The sequence below is a fragment of the Hippocampus zosterae genome, chromosome 5 (genome assembly GCF_025434085.1).
Source record: "Hippocampus zosterae strain Florida chromosome 5, ASM2543408v3, whole genome shotgun sequence".
Lineage (NCBI taxonomy): Eukaryota > Metazoa > Chordata > Actinopteri > Syngnathiformes > Syngnathidae > Hippocampus > Hippocampus zosterae.
Genome location: NC_067455.1, coordinates 19,038,231 through 19,053,446, shown reverse-complemented (window position 1 = coordinate 19,053,446; position 15,216 = coordinate 19,038,231). Strand labels below are relative to the sequence as shown.

The following is a 15,216-nucleotide window of genomic DNA, read 5'->3' as shown; positions in this document are numbered from 1 at the left end:
GAACTGAGGACACTAATTGTTGAAGCTTTGTAATTGGAATTCTTTCCCATTCTGGGTTGATATACAGCTTCAGTTGTTCAACAGTCCAGGGTCTCCATTGTTGTATTTTGTGTTTCATAATGCGCCAAACTTTTTCAACGGGGGGACAAGTCTGGACTGCAGGCAGGCCAGTCTAGTACTTGCACTCTTTCACAATCAAGCCATGCTGTTGTAACAGGTGCAGAATGTGGTTTGGCATTGTCTTGCTGAAATAAGCAGGGGTGTCCCTGAAAAAGGCATTGCTTGGATAGCAGCATACGTTCCTCCAAAACCTCTACGTACCATTCAGCATTCATCATGCTTTCACAGATGTGTTTGCCATTGGCACTAACACAGCCCCATACCATCACAGATTCTCGCTTTTGAACTTTGCGTCCGGAACAGTCTGGATGATTCTTTTCCTCTTTGGCCTGGAGGACCCGAATACTACAAATTCCCAAAACAATTTGAAATGTGGAATCGTCAGACCACTTTGCATCAGTCCATCTTAGATGAGGGTGGGCCCAGAGAAGCCGGTGGCGTTTCTGGGTACTGTTGATGAATGGCTTTTGCTTTTCATAGTAGAGTTTTAAGTTGCACTGACGTACAGTATGTAGCACCGAACTGTACAGTCTGATATTGGTTTTCTGAATGTTCCTGAGACCATGTGTTTATATCCCTTGCACATTGATGCAGTGCTACCTGAGCGATCGAATGTCATGGGCATTCAAATGTTGGTTTTCAGCGTTGCCAATGACATGTTGTGAATTATCCAGATTCTCTGAAGCTTTTGATGATCTTATGGACCATCGATGATGAAATCCCTAAATTCCTTGCAATTGTACATTGAAGAACATTGTCCTTAAAGTCTTCGACTATTTTATCATGCATTTGTTCACAACCAAGGTGAAGCACACCCTATCTTTGCAATTCAAGCAAGCTTCTTATACAGTAAACCCAATCATGCCACCACCGGTTCCTAGTTAGCCTCTTCAACTTTGCAATGTTCCAAACAGGTGTTGGATGAGCACTCCTCCACTTTCTCAGTCTTCTTTTGCCACCTGTCCTAGCTTTTTTGTGTGTTGCAATGTGTTGCAAGCATAAAATTGTAAGTTTATTATTATTTCCCCAAAAGAGTTTATGAGGCTGAACATAAAATATCTTGATTCTGTAGTGTATTCAATTAAATATAGGCTAAACATGATCTGCAAATTATCGTATTCTGTTTTTATGTATTGGTATCCGGTTTTTGTGTGTGTGTGTGTGTGTGTGTGTGTGTGTGTGTGTGTGTGTGTGTGTGTGTGTGTGTGTGTCTGTGTGCGTGTGGTGTTTTACTTTTTGCAAAACTGGCAGATGTACGACCAAGTGAAAAAGGAAAATCTTTTGGTCCGACAACAGAAGCAAAGCTGCAATGAAAACACGGAAAATATGTTCAATACATTTCAGTTTTTGACAACACTTAATGTACTGCTCCGATGAAAGAATATCCTTCATTCAGTTACTTTCAGTTTATCCCGGGTAAAACTGTCTAGAACTGCCACGCGGTGAGAAAATAAAACAAAACTTACCTTTCCCTTCTTCATAGCGGTGTAGATTTCTTTATACTGCTGAAATTTCTCTAGTTCTGCTTTTACCAAAACCTGCCTGATGTGCATCACCTCCTCCACTGTCAGAGACAGACACTCGACAGGGAAACAAAACTCCTCCTGCACACATGCACAAACACGCCAGTCAGTGACCTTGGCAACATTTAGTGCCATCAGGCAACGTAAAACTCCACACTAAAATATAATTCTTAATTGGTGACACACAGCAGTCCACAATTCATTCAACAACCGTGTAAATTGACGTCATACTTTATTTATTTAGTTAGTTTTGAAAGAAGATTGTATATCTTTAAGGCAGTAGCTGTGCCGATGCTGTGGCAAAATGTCCAAATTCACTGAGTTGGTCTGAAAATGATTCGCTCTTCTGTCTATTGTAGCAAAATACAGTGACAGGCAGAACAATTACATGCTCTTCCACCAGATTGTAATTAAATGGTAATGCAATGGCCACTTTGTGTGACCTTCTGTTTGGTGGTGTGCTGTAAGATTTTTCTTCTCATGCAAAATATGTGCCTGGGCTCAATAAATGTCAGGAAAAACCGCCATTAGCTACGATGACACGGTGAGCATCGCCACTATTAGGTACGGTAGTCTTTTTCCGGCCAGTCCTCACGACATCCCTCATTTGCATCAAAATCAGGGCGTTCCCAGTGCAGTACACCATGCTTGACATTGCAGAAATAGAAGTAGACCCGCTGGGGTCTGTGAATTAGCAGGTAAACTGCAAGCTCTCCCCTTGCGGATGACGTAGTCAGCTGAGCATGTGATGTGGAAAATTGGAAACGACTTTCCACCCCTAAATAAGTGTCTGTATGCAATAATGACAGGAGTGCGATTCACATTTTTTAGGCTGATAATGTTGATAATCCATCAATCCATACATCCATCCATCCCTTTTCAACACCACTTATCCTGAACAGGGTCGCGGAGAGTTGTTGGAGCCTATCCCAGCTGACATCGGGCAGGAGGCAGACTACACCCTAAACTGGTCGTCAGTCAGTCGGCGGGAATATATAAAGACAAACAACCATTCACACCCACATCCACACGGTCACTGAGTGGGAATTGAACCCACGCTGCCACACACAAGACTGGTGAGTGTACCAGCACACCATCAGCGAGCATCGATGATCGTAATGCATTCAATTAATAGATTTCTACAAAGATTCAGATGGATTGTACCACAATGGTGAAATACCATGACGCCCACCATAGAAGTCCACAGAGCGGCGAATTTGTCTGCCTGCGGCTTGAGCAAAAACATAAAAATCACAAAACACCAACTGTGATGATGTGTTAGAGCTGGTTTCCCAAGTCTTAAATCTAGCATACTATTTGTAACCAAATTTGCAGATGCATTGGGGGGCAAGGCAGACTGCTCACTCCTGTTTCCCAAATTCACAAATAAACTGAATTTGACCATTGCCCGGGCACAGAAATGATGATGCACCCGGCCCGAAAATAATGATATGGCTGTTTTTATGCTGAGGGCAGACTGCTTTCTGTTACCAAACATTCTATCAGATGAGTCAGGCACGATCCAACTCCATATGCTGCAACGGCGCAACTCAACGCCAAACATGCTAGACTAGACTTGCATTGGCACGAAAATGAAGGTACACACGTTTTTTTGCTGACTACACAGGCGCCAGTATGTGTTCAATCTCAGTGGTTCCACTGTTTTCAACTTTTAAAATATTTTCAGAGCTGACTCACCAGAGACTTAGAATTCTGTTTGGAGGGTGGCTGAAATGCTCGTACATTGGTCGGTGTTTCTTTCTCGATTGAGTGTCTCCTCTGAGGGGTCTGCCGTCTCTCTGGCTGTGGTGTAGATGAGATGGGCAGGAACTGTGGTGGAGCTGGGGATCGTCATAAAAACACTGATAACTTGGTGTTCATGAATTTAGTTATTTGAAAGGCTTTCTATTTGCCGTTGTAAAGACCTAATCCGCATTATAAACATGCCACAGGAGTATGATTTATGAGGTGAGTATTAATTCAGAACTCACTCTTTTTTCCCAGTGCTGACTCTGGAGATGTGTCATCCATGAGAGATGTTGCAACACTCGAAGTGCTGGCTGATCTGTGCCCTAAAAGCTCATCCTGAATAAATATATGAAATTCACAAAAACAAACTATAACAATTTGCTCTACAGACTGATGAGTTTTGGAATCAAATTTGTCACACACACAAAAAAAAAAAATCACAAGCCCCCCACTGACATCAGAATCAGATGTGTCGAGTTCGGCAAGGCTGGGAGCCTTCAAAAGCTTCTTCCTCTGGGGTACAGACTGAGAGCCGTAGGGTTCTGCTTTGGGAGATGCCGGTTCAATAGTCAAGGACAGAGTGCTGGACGTCCTCCTGCCCATGTACGGACTAAATTCATCTGCATAGAGTCACACACAAAGGACTGTCACTAAGATAACCAGACAAAAAGCACTGGATCTCAAAACATTTTCTCTTGGGATTTCTTGCATCCATTCTTTTTGTGATTCCAGATCTATTCTGGTTGGCTTTAAACAATAATTTCATGACAGTTCATTTGAATGACAGTAAAGTCAAACCATGCAAGAATCCTGAGAATTGAAGACAATATTTGGAGATCCTTGTGAGGTCAGAGAGGGGATGGATGGGTGAATTAGGTGGGTCAAAGCGCAAGGGATTGGATGAAGCTGGTGTTATTACACAGAGCGGAGGCATCTTTCATGAAGTACTCAGACTATGGGCTCCAGACTTTCCTCCACTATTTCAGAAGAGATGAAATCCAAAAGTCCAAGGCCATTGATGAATAAATACTTATTTGGCCCTGCAAAACTGTACATACTGTATATAACTTAAAGTTGAGACAGAGCTTGCAGTTGGGGGGTGACAGGTCCAAAGTGTAACTTCGCCTCTCACCTGGAGTCTGCTGGGACAGACTCCAGCATTCCAGTGACACTAATGAGAACAAGTTGGATAACATATGAATGGGTGGACGGATGGAAACTGTTGCAAAAAAATAAGAGCAACAACAACAATTTGCAACGAGGATTGAGAAGGAATGTGGAAGTCAGTGAAAAATGAAAAGCCGCAGATGATAATATTTCTCCTATTTAAAGGGAAAATGACATCCATCATCTCAAGGGGGTATTTTTGCGCTGCTGGATTCAAAATCAGATTGAATATTGAGACATCAATGTGCACTTAAATTCCACTTTTAACACAGTAATTGATCAGATACCATTAGTTGACAGCCAGTCAGGTGGACAAACAAGGCCATTGGGTTAGGGTTGAGGGGAAAAAAAAAATCTTCAAACCAACATGGCTCATACTTTACCTATTCCTGTACGGAACAAGTCCTGTGGCATACTGCGAGTTTTGCCAAAACCTAGAAGGGAATACCTCCTTCATTAGGAAAGCTACACATGCCTTATTTCACGCGCCTATTCTCATTAAAGCAATCCAAGAATGGAATGAAGTGTCTTTTTTTTTAATGCATACATTTACTCTGTGATTGTGTTGTACAGGACAACAGTCTAGATTCCACTTTATTAGACTGTACAACAGGGCTCTGCATGATCGCCCAAAAAGTTTAACTGTATAGTCATTTTGGCTCTTTTTAGTTTGGAAACATCAAGTGGCGGTATTAGCAGCAGAACCAGTCCGGGATGCACCCTGCCACTCGCCCAAAGTCAGCTTCGACAGGCTACCTTGTGGGCCCGAACAGGAGAAGTGGTAGAAAGTGGATGGATGGATTAATGGTTTTGGCAGTGTAGCAAATGGACTAATGAAGGTTGTGGTGTTTTGTAACACACTTGGGTGGTGTCTCTGTGCTCATTGGGCGTAATTATGGTTTCAGTGTTGTGTTTCTTTTCCAGCTTCTCAATCATGAAGAAGCCATTCTCATCTACTTTATGAGCATTATTTTCTTTTTCTTGTGATTGGTTCAATCGGTCACGGGGCAAAAAGTCATGTGTCTCTTTATCGATATATCTTTTTCATGTTGTCAATTAAATGAAAATGATAGAGCTAAGTCTGATGTAAGACGATTGATAATAATAAAACTAAGGTATATTTACTGCATATACTGTCCAGTAGGATATTCATCTCATCAATAAAACACAATTTGGTACGTATTTCAATATTAGGGGTGGGATACGAATCAAGGACAACACATCATTTTCTAATAGAACTTGTCAGTTTTGTAAATGTGGCATTTCCCTTCAAAGTGATTTATCAAAGATCTGAGAATTGTATTTGTAGCGTTGGTCATATTAACATGTACAAACATGTCAACGCTCTCCAAAGCCCAAACTAATACATTTATCAAATTCAAAGAATTGTTTTCAGTGCGGTGGCCAGGGTAACACAACACCTCAGTGAACGGTGGCCATTGGCTGTAGGTAACCGTGCATGATTCATCTTCTTTTAATTTTCTGGTGGATTACGTCTCTTTGGTGCATGCCACCACCTACTGTACAGGAAACGCAGAGGGACTTGGCAGGCTAAGCCGATAAAGAATGTGAGAGTGCATGGATCATTCTTTCGCATAACATCTACAATCAGGGTTACACATAAAAAAGCACAATGGTAAAACATTCTCTTAACTCCCCACGATTGTAGATGTTAGCTTTTCCTTGCACAGGTTTGTTCCCGCTTGTATTTTCAGTGTGTTGGGCAAGATTGGTGTATGTGTGTTATTTCATGAAACTGAATGGTATGAGATTCTTTTATAGTCTGTATTTAAATCGTTATTTATTTGTTCCTTTTTTAAATTTAATATTTAATTATTTGTGATTAAATAAACAGTTACTATAAACAACTTGTGGCAAAGTTTTAAGTGCTCTAAAAATGCTGCATCCAGGTGAAAATGGGAGGAAAAAGCACAGATTTCAAAATGTTCCCCTGGGTGTGAGGTGGCCATGAGGATGGTCAGAGAGTGACAACTTGGCCACCCCTGGCCACCATGTAACTCTACCCCTGAGCATTGAATTCCAATTATCTGATGCCTGGACTGATTCATTTCAACACTGTACAAAAAAAAAAAAAAACTTTGCCCTTGCTATTGCCAATTATACACCACGAAAGAACAAAATAGGGCCACAAGTGCAACTGGAAGAGCACACATACAGGATAATCCCACAGCATGAATGATTCAGCATGATAATAAAGCTTATGCTGGGATGAGATGAGAGACACTGGCTTCAGTAAGAGGAACCTGGGGCTGAGGATTATTCAGATTTGATACCTCATTGACACACATCTCGATCATATTTATTTCATTGGCTGGTTAAAGTAAATGTTTATCCAGTAGCCCATGTGAGAAAATGAATCAAGTGACCAAAAAGCTCACGTGTCCTACTGCACATTGTGCTCCATCGGCACATGGATTAAATTCTTCAAGGTTACCAGGAAACATGAAAGACCCTTTTGTACAATGCACAACGATAAAGATTCCTAAAGATGCCAAGTTGGCAGAGGTGCTTTTTCCCCCTTCTCTAGCACTCAATTCCTTGAAAAGAAAAAAAAACAGAAGCACCAGGAAGGCAAACGTTATGCAGTCGGGCACAGTCAGACAAGGGGACATTTAAAAAGAAGCTGTCCAAACATTTTCATTTGAGGGCTGCAAATGGGGTGAAAGGGCCACTTTAAAATTATTCCACTTCCACACGCTAAAGTCAGTCAAGAAAGCAATAATACATTATATTTTTTGTATTGTCTATTTAATTTCATCAGCTTTCTCTTAAATTTGACAAATAGTTGAGGATTTTGGGGTGGCCAACAGTTGTCTATCTCACAGAGTGGATCCAGCTCTGCACTAAACGGCAACCAAATCCCATCTCCACATTCAGAACAATGAAAAGAACAAATAGTCGTAAAGCGACCATTTTTCAGACAATTACTTGGGGATTATTTACATAGAGCACAAAGTGGAAGAAACTATATGTGCCTCTAAAATTGAAATATTTTTATTCACTACAGTGTTTTGACAATAGAATAACACAATTTCTGTTATCCTTTTAAACATAAATGGTTTATTTGTATCTTTGAATATAGAGAGAAAAGTTCTACAGTATATAAACAAATGTATTACTAGTAATGGCACCAATTTTTCTGACACCCTACCGAGTCACTCTGCCCACCTTCAGCTTTTTTTAACTAACCTTGTGGCTTATGTCAGATGTCATCTTTAGTTGTTTTGTTTGTTTGTTTTTGTCATGTCAGGGGCCGCTGAAAAATGGATGACGGGCCGCAAATAGACCCCGGGCTGTAGTTTGGACACCTCTGAGCTAAGCCAATGCATTTAAAACAAGTCTATAAATTAACCACTGGCTTTCATGGTAACTCAAAGGTAGTGAGGCGCTGACTGTACAGTCGGACATTAACTTTAATGGCGAGAATGATTTTACATTTTACAGTTACAACTTTTACACTATAACATTTCTGTACTTCTTTTGGAAACAGCTTAACACAACAAATTGTGTTTAACCTTACAGTTTTGAATAAAGATTCTGGTTTGAAACAATATGTTACTATATCAAGCCAAAGAACACATAGTAATTGTGTTAAATGATGACTGATTTCTCTTTCCTTTGACTATTTTACTTACCTTACTTTCTGTCAATTTATTAATGTATGTTTTTATGTTCAATAAACAAACAAACAAATATCAGGTTGAATGCAAGTTGAAGGAGAAAAAAACTTTTTGGGTAATGAATTGCTCATTTGAATGCAAAAGTGCCTTCCAAGTCACTTTTCTTAAAATAATTACATTTTTGCTTTTGACTTAATAAATGTTTCAGTAATTGTTCAACGGCATTTTTTTTATACAACCCATCTATACTCACTCCTGCTGAACAGTGTCCCACATCAACACATTAACAACCACACAAATCAGCCAACCTTAATAATAATGAAAAATGAATGTATTGTGTGTGTGCGTGTGTGTGTGCGTGTGTGTGAGTGTGTGTGTGTGTGCATGCATGGGTGCGTGCGTGCGCAATGAAAAGGATGACCAGCCATAGCGAGTGAGAAGAGAAGAGATAATTAAATAAATAAAAGACGGCGAAGCAGCAGGAGGAACGTTAGTTACCTGACGCATCAAAACTGAAAGACATGCTAAGTGGCCGAATTACTGCAACGAGAAATGCATGGTATGGGACAGTCACATTGATTAGGTGGTTATTTGATGCAGAGTGTTATTTTAAGTCATATACTTATAGTGCATGTAGAAAGACATTCTGAAAGTTAGAATGCTTGTTCCGCAGTTTCAAGTGTGGGAAGAAACTTGGACCTTTACAACCCACAAGCAATTAGCAGCAAAGAGTGGACTGTAAATTACATTGCACTTAGTATTACAATTTGACTGTCGCTATATTGCAAGCTGTATAGAAACGCAATAAGAGGTGATAGCTGCAGCACAAATATTATAGTTTAAACGGCATTAGCAAAGAGAAGAGCAGAGATTGAAATCTTTGTGTGTAACACAACAGTTTTGTTATTTGAGAGCTAACTCTTAATAAGTACTTCTAATAAATTGAGGTCATTCTTACAGTTAGTATGTCAAGTTTTTGTTACACCACCCCAGGATGAAGAAAATAATTTGCACCCACCAACGATAAATCATTTGTCTAACAAATTGGTGGAAGTACACCTCTGCAGAGTAGCTAATACAGTACTCGCACACTCTCTGACAGTGAAAAGTACAGCCACCTACTGTAGGGGATGCACAAATACACTTCTAGTACAAGAACAACCAAAAATATATGTTCCTTGAGGTCAGACAAGTACTGATGTATTAATACTGAGAGTCAAAAGAGACAATGAATCACGACATTGCGATGTCGATTTTTGGAAGTGTTGAGGGTCTTACCCATCCGTCCCCTGCGGACCATATCTGGAGTCACGGGTCGAAGTTTCCGCTCAGATTTTATTTCCTCTAAGATCCTCTCATGCAGGGTGGGAGGAGGCTGAGTCGGTGGTTTCAGTTTACGTGCAGACACCTTCCAAAAAATGTGGTGATTGACAGAAAAACAAATACAATGGGATGCTTCAGGGTGAACCACAGAATTGTCTATCCTCAGTCACAAAGTATGCAAAATGTATTTTAGAAGTAGAGATTTTTGGTATGCCCTGTGATTGGCTGGCAACCAGTTCAGGGTGTACCCCACCTCCTTCCAAATGATAACTGGCATAGGCCCCAGTATACCCCTGACCCTCGTGAGGGAAAGTGGCTCGGATGGATGGATGAAATTATTGATCATGTATGTGACCACAATGTATCCAACCAGACATCTCCCAATTTTACCAATGGTCTTTATCTTACACACAATATCACAAGCTCGCTGCACTGGGATTCATTGTGATTAGAGGGCATAAGAATTTTGTTCCACTTACGGGGTTAAGGGGTGGTCTGGAACGAATGAACTCCAATATGACTTCATGAGCACTCTTCTTAAGCCTGGGCGGGATGTCTCCATTCACCTGAAACGATACACAAACGTAAAAAACAACACTGATCCACCTCTTAAATTCATTCTGAAAAAGAGTTGAAACAATAGACAGTATTGCAGTTGCGCCGCGTAGGTTTCCCAATCACAAATTGATCCATTGCAAACTTACACCACTTCAACACGAAAATTCAAGATGCCATCTACTGTTGGCGATGCCCCGCGATAACAAACTGATTCTCCTTCAACATGGGCATTGATTCAGCCACTATCAGCGGGGGCCAATATACCCTGAAAGATTTTTGTAACCGGGCTTGGTGCTGAGTCCGAAGGATAGCGGGTCAAAAATAGTTTTTCAACACCGACTTTGTTTACAAACATCTCCAGCTCACATTTTGGTAAATGGGTACTCACCACCAAATGAACTTTTTTTCTAAATGCGTATATACTAATACTGTATACATGTCATTATGGTCATTATTTTGACATTTTAGTGCATGTTTGTTGAATTATTGAACTATGAAGAGGCACCTTTAGGTTAAACGCTGTTTTGCCTGTAAATTTAGCTTTCTGTCCTCTGATTGGACTAGCAGAGAATCTTGAGGTTACTTCCGGAATCTTGACATACAGTAGTCACTCTGCCACTATGGGGTATATAAGAGTCGAGTTTCGTACATGCCTTTGTAGCGAGTTGGAGTTAGAATAGTAGCATTTGCAAATACCTTTACAAAGATTTCCAGGTTAGCGATGTATTAGCATAACATTTGATGATCTCTCCCCCATCGCAAGCCCAATGGTCCTCCAGGCAATGCCCCTTTTTGAGCACCTTATTTAAATATTAGTGAGGGGTGGAGCAAGAGTCTGGTAGTGAAGTGAGTTACCCTTTAAGCTGACCATCCTTGCCGGAGAGATAAAACATTCTTACTTCCACCACATTTAGTGAGTAGAATGGTAATGATTTACACCTGAAAATAGTCCAAGGCTCAAACAATTCCTCTAGATTATCCTAACAAGTACAAAATAGAACAACATACATACAAAAATTAAGATGACCAGTACATTATTAGATGACTGTGTCGTCCATATTAGACACTCACCATGACTTTGCGCAATTTGTAGCGTTTGGACTTGATATCATCCATGAGCATTTCGTAAGGAGTAAGCTGGTACTCAGTGGGCAGTGGGTTGTACTGACGCTCTTGCACCTTTTTCAGCTTGACTCCTTCTCGAAGGTCTCTCATCACCTGAACCCAGAATCGAGCCTGACAGGAAGTAAAGGGCATCGGAAGCAAGGAGGCACAACACACACATTACTGGCCTTTGAGAGATGTATTTTTTTTGTGTACAATCTGGGTGATGCTTTCACCCAGTTAAATAAGGTTGTGGACCATAAATGAAGTTATAAATGTATTGATTAAGAAAGTTTTGATTTTCATTAAAAATAATAATGGAGTTGAGGTATGCACAGTTGATCAGTTGAGATCAGTGATAGTTTGCATGTTACCCAGTCAGCATTTTGTAAGTCATTCAGATCTCCTTTGGGATCTTCTGTTGACTCTTCCATCTTACGAAGATTCTGTTATGAGAAAAGAGAAGGCTGACTTAAACTAAAAAGAGTTAGTGGATTCTAAATCTAACTTGTTATACAGTACTTGTATGATACAGAGTGAAAATTTGATATACAGGTAAGTTGAAATTCCCAACTGACTGACAAGACGTCTCTTCTGTTTTGTAAGGAAGGGAGAACAACAGATCGCCATTGTACCGCTTTCTGACAAAATACATTAAGGGACTAAACACAGTGGTATGATAGGTAAAGTGTGGAAGTAGAGAGTTTTGTCGGTTAAGTGGCATATTGGGAATGTGGCCGAATGGACCAGTCGATATAACAAAACAAAACTGGCGGTTCAGTTTTGTTCAGATTGTCACAATACTGAACGATGATCAGTATGATGTCTATTTCAAAGCATTGGATTAGCATGGATGGTGATACTTTAGCCGTCAGCTACATACTGTAGGTAGCATGACATCAAAGCAACGCCACAGTGTGTAACTTGACAGCGGATAAACAACACAAGAGAAGTGGCACAAAACAATGGGGGGAAGGGCAGTAGGCTCACATTGGGCCACACTCTCCCATTAGTGTGTAAGACCTTTTTACATGCTTGTGCACTTTATATCTACACGGATTCTCCCATCCAGACTTCTGACACTCCCACAGTACATAGAGTAAGTTGGGAATGAAAGTGAAAACATCGTCACTAACGGACACGAATGATTGGGGCGTAAGTGGTCTCCGGGTGCCCGCTTCAAAGCTGTAATTTTTGATCGCCTCCTGCCAACATTATATCTCTTCCAAGTGGAGATGTTCTCGGAGTTCCTAATAATCGTACTTTGCATGCATCGATCTCCTGCATGGCCTCCAGCGAGAAAGTTTGTGCTTCCGCCATGTAAACCGTGTACATCTCTATGTACTGAATTTAAATGAATGGGAGTCTGGGATCAAGTCGGCTGTGTTCATACCCACAATGGCGCAAATGCCCGTTTTTTTACTGCACGCATCTGCAAAAACTCCAAAAGAAAGAAAAATCCACCCATGCGCTTTGTGCTAGACAAGTGCTGGCCATAAAAATAGGGCCCTCTGTGTTTTGCTCCACACTTAATAATGATCATACCAGGAGAACTACTGCAACTGATGGCCCAGCAATGTGTTTAAAAGGAGGAAGGTACAGGTTGGAAATTATGGGATCCTATTGTCTAAACACTGTACCGTACCCTATATTTTGAAAAAAAAATCCCCTGTTTAATAGTGCTGGTTTTAATACTACTCTACTCAACTCAACTCTGCTCGATTTAATACTTGGACTGGTCATACCGAAATTCGGAACAATCACAAGACCATGCAGACAGCAAAAGGATCTCCATTGAAAAGAGAAATCCCGATTCACTTTGTTTTTCTTGCATACGGCCAGCTGTCGTGACAGGCATATAAGGTCTGCCATGTGTTTCTTATGTAACATCACTCGCACAATCACGTGCATTTTGCTACATTAATACATGCATGACAACCGTCATCCATTGTTATGTGGTAATATTGAAGGGTTTACAGGTCATCTGGGGCAACTATGTAAAAGTGTTAGGCGCAGAAGCAGAATTTCTATTACGCTTTGATGATTGTGCGGATTAATTAAACTCATGGTCAAATTCTGAGTATTCATCTTCTCCAACTTGGAAAAGCAATTGATTACTGAGTGTAGAATTCAAAAGGGACATTTTTAATCGGACCTGAAAACTGATCTCAACAAGAGAAGAAAACTGTGTTTTAATTATAAGACAATTTTTGATCTTAGGGGTATGTTGACCAACTGTTATTAATATAAATGGGGTTGTTTTCAAATTATACATACAGTACATACATATATACATATACAGTATATCTATACTTCATACCAGCTTGTCTTCTGAAAATGTCTGTGGGAGACATTTAAAGAGACAACAGAGGTTAATGGATAAAGACTGCCATTCAGATAAGGCAATGCTGTGTGGGGGAGGGTGACTCACAGCTGATCTCCCTCATATGGATGTATGTATATACTATATTACCAAATAAGTAATGCACATTCTCTCTCAACTGACATGTCCACACAATCATGTGCATCCACGTGTAATCACTCAACCACCAGTAAGAGGTTACAGTAGGTTGTATGCGAAACAGCGAATATTCGAAGGGCATTCAGTAAACTATAGGGCTGTTCCCACGGCAAGATTTGGTCCGGTGCTGCACCGGAGCTGCCCCAGTAGAGCGTTCACACGTGCAAATCAGCTCCGGCGTAGCCCCGGAAAAGAGCTTATACCGGACCAAATTTGCTCCGCAGCAAATGCTCGTTTGCGAAGCAGCACCGGTGTAAATTTGCACGTGTGAACGCAACTGGGTTAAATTAGCTCCAGAGCAAATGCTTGTGAAGAGTACGTATGGCGAGAATGCGTTGCTTTCGTGCTCTGTCGGACTTCCGTAAAGTGTTGATTCATAATGACACAAGACTTGGCTGGTAACATCTTTCCTTTTGTAGGAGACTGGACTGTCTCGGAGTTGTTTGTTCCTTTGTTGTTTGTTCACAACCTCCTGCCGCCCATAGAATTTATTTTGTGATTTCCTCTCTTGATTTTCTGTTTGGCGCATTAGTGTTTGCTTTTCTGAGTGTCATTGAAGTCATCGTTCATTTACGTTTTCTTGGGCGGTCACTCTCGAGCAGAAGGCACGGAAACCGACAAGGAGAAGGACGTGCCGGTCCAGTAGTCGCTTGAGTTGTGTATATACAGTACGTTTTAAAAAGAACCAACACGACAGCTCGTTTGTTTTCTGTCGTTTTGCTCCGCTGCAGAAACTGCCGTGTGAACGCAAGTGGGGCAGCCCAGACACTGTACCGGCTTTGTACATGTGAACGCTCCACACAATTTGCTGCGGTGCAAAATATCCCGCAACAAAATATCTCAGTGCAGCACCGGAGCAAATGTGTGCCGTGTGAACGGCCCTTAAAAGGACTTTCTCGGTATAAGGACTTCTGATACAGATACAAGCGTACGTTTTTTTTTTCTTTCAACGTAGTCTCCCAGAACTGACACACACGTTTCCCATCTGTGCATAAGCTTTCATATTTCCTCAGCGTAAACATTTTTGGACTGATGTCTCAACCAAGACCTTTGACTTCATCATCACTATATGCGCCAGTGCGCAGATTGGATGTTTCGCTTTGATGTGCTAAATTAATACAACAGCACAGTGCAAATGTTTTAGGCCTCCAACAGACAGACAGGCAGATAGATTCCTTCCATGGAGCTTTAAGTGAAATAATTCCTGCCAGGGCATTTTTCTTCTTGCGCAATTTGAACACTATGGTGCTCTTGCAACATGAATAGCTTAAAAAAGCTGCCATAACTGTCGTGAAAAAATGGTCATCAATTATATTTCATCAAGTGATTGCACAAAATAAAATCATCTGGATCCAGATACATTTTTAGTAGACTTTACATCTACTTAAAATTGGTCTAAATCCAGATGATTCTATTGTGTGCAGCCACTTGACAAAATAAAATTGAGTAAATTCAACACACCACTCTTTTCAGTGTGCCAATGTAAAGTGAAACTCCCACTCATCTTGTA

At 40.8% G+C, this 15,216-nt stretch overlaps 1 protein-coding gene across 4 annotated transcripts in view; it reads right to left on the bottom strand.

Moving 5' to 3' along the window:
- The window catches only part of spire1b (spire-type actin nucleation factor 1b), a 29,250-nt gene that overhangs the window by 4,016 nt on the left and 10,018 nt on the right, over positions 1 to 15,216 (bottom strand). The window contains exons 5-15 of one of the 4 annotated variants that reach the window (XM_052064695.1): positions 11,560 to 11,631; positions 11,153 to 11,317; positions 10,003 to 10,089; positions 9,479 to 9,608; positions 8,699 to 8,740; positions 4,943 to 4,993; positions 3,849 to 4,012; positions 3,635 to 3,728; positions 3,342 to 3,484; positions 1,587 to 1,724; positions 1,354 to 1,424 (exon numbers count right to left, since the gene is read on the bottom strand). In XM_052064695.1, the coding sequence (XP_051920655.1) occupies positions 1,354 to 1,424; positions 1,587 to 1,724; positions 3,342 to 3,484; positions 3,635 to 3,728; positions 3,849 to 4,012; positions 4,943 to 4,993; positions 8,699 to 8,740; positions 9,479 to 9,608; positions 10,003 to 10,089; positions 11,153 to 11,317; positions 11,560 to 11,631 (1,157 nt within the window). The remainder of the gene's footprint in view (positions 1 to 1,353; positions 1,425 to 1,586; positions 1,725 to 3,341; positions 3,485 to 3,634; positions 3,729 to 3,848; positions 4,013 to 4,942; positions 4,994 to 8,698; positions 8,741 to 9,478; positions 9,609 to 10,002; positions 10,090 to 11,152; positions 11,318 to 11,559; positions 11,632 to 15,216) is intronic. The other 3 variants (XM_052064693.1, XM_052064692.1, XM_052064694.1) reach the window with 3 other exon arrangements.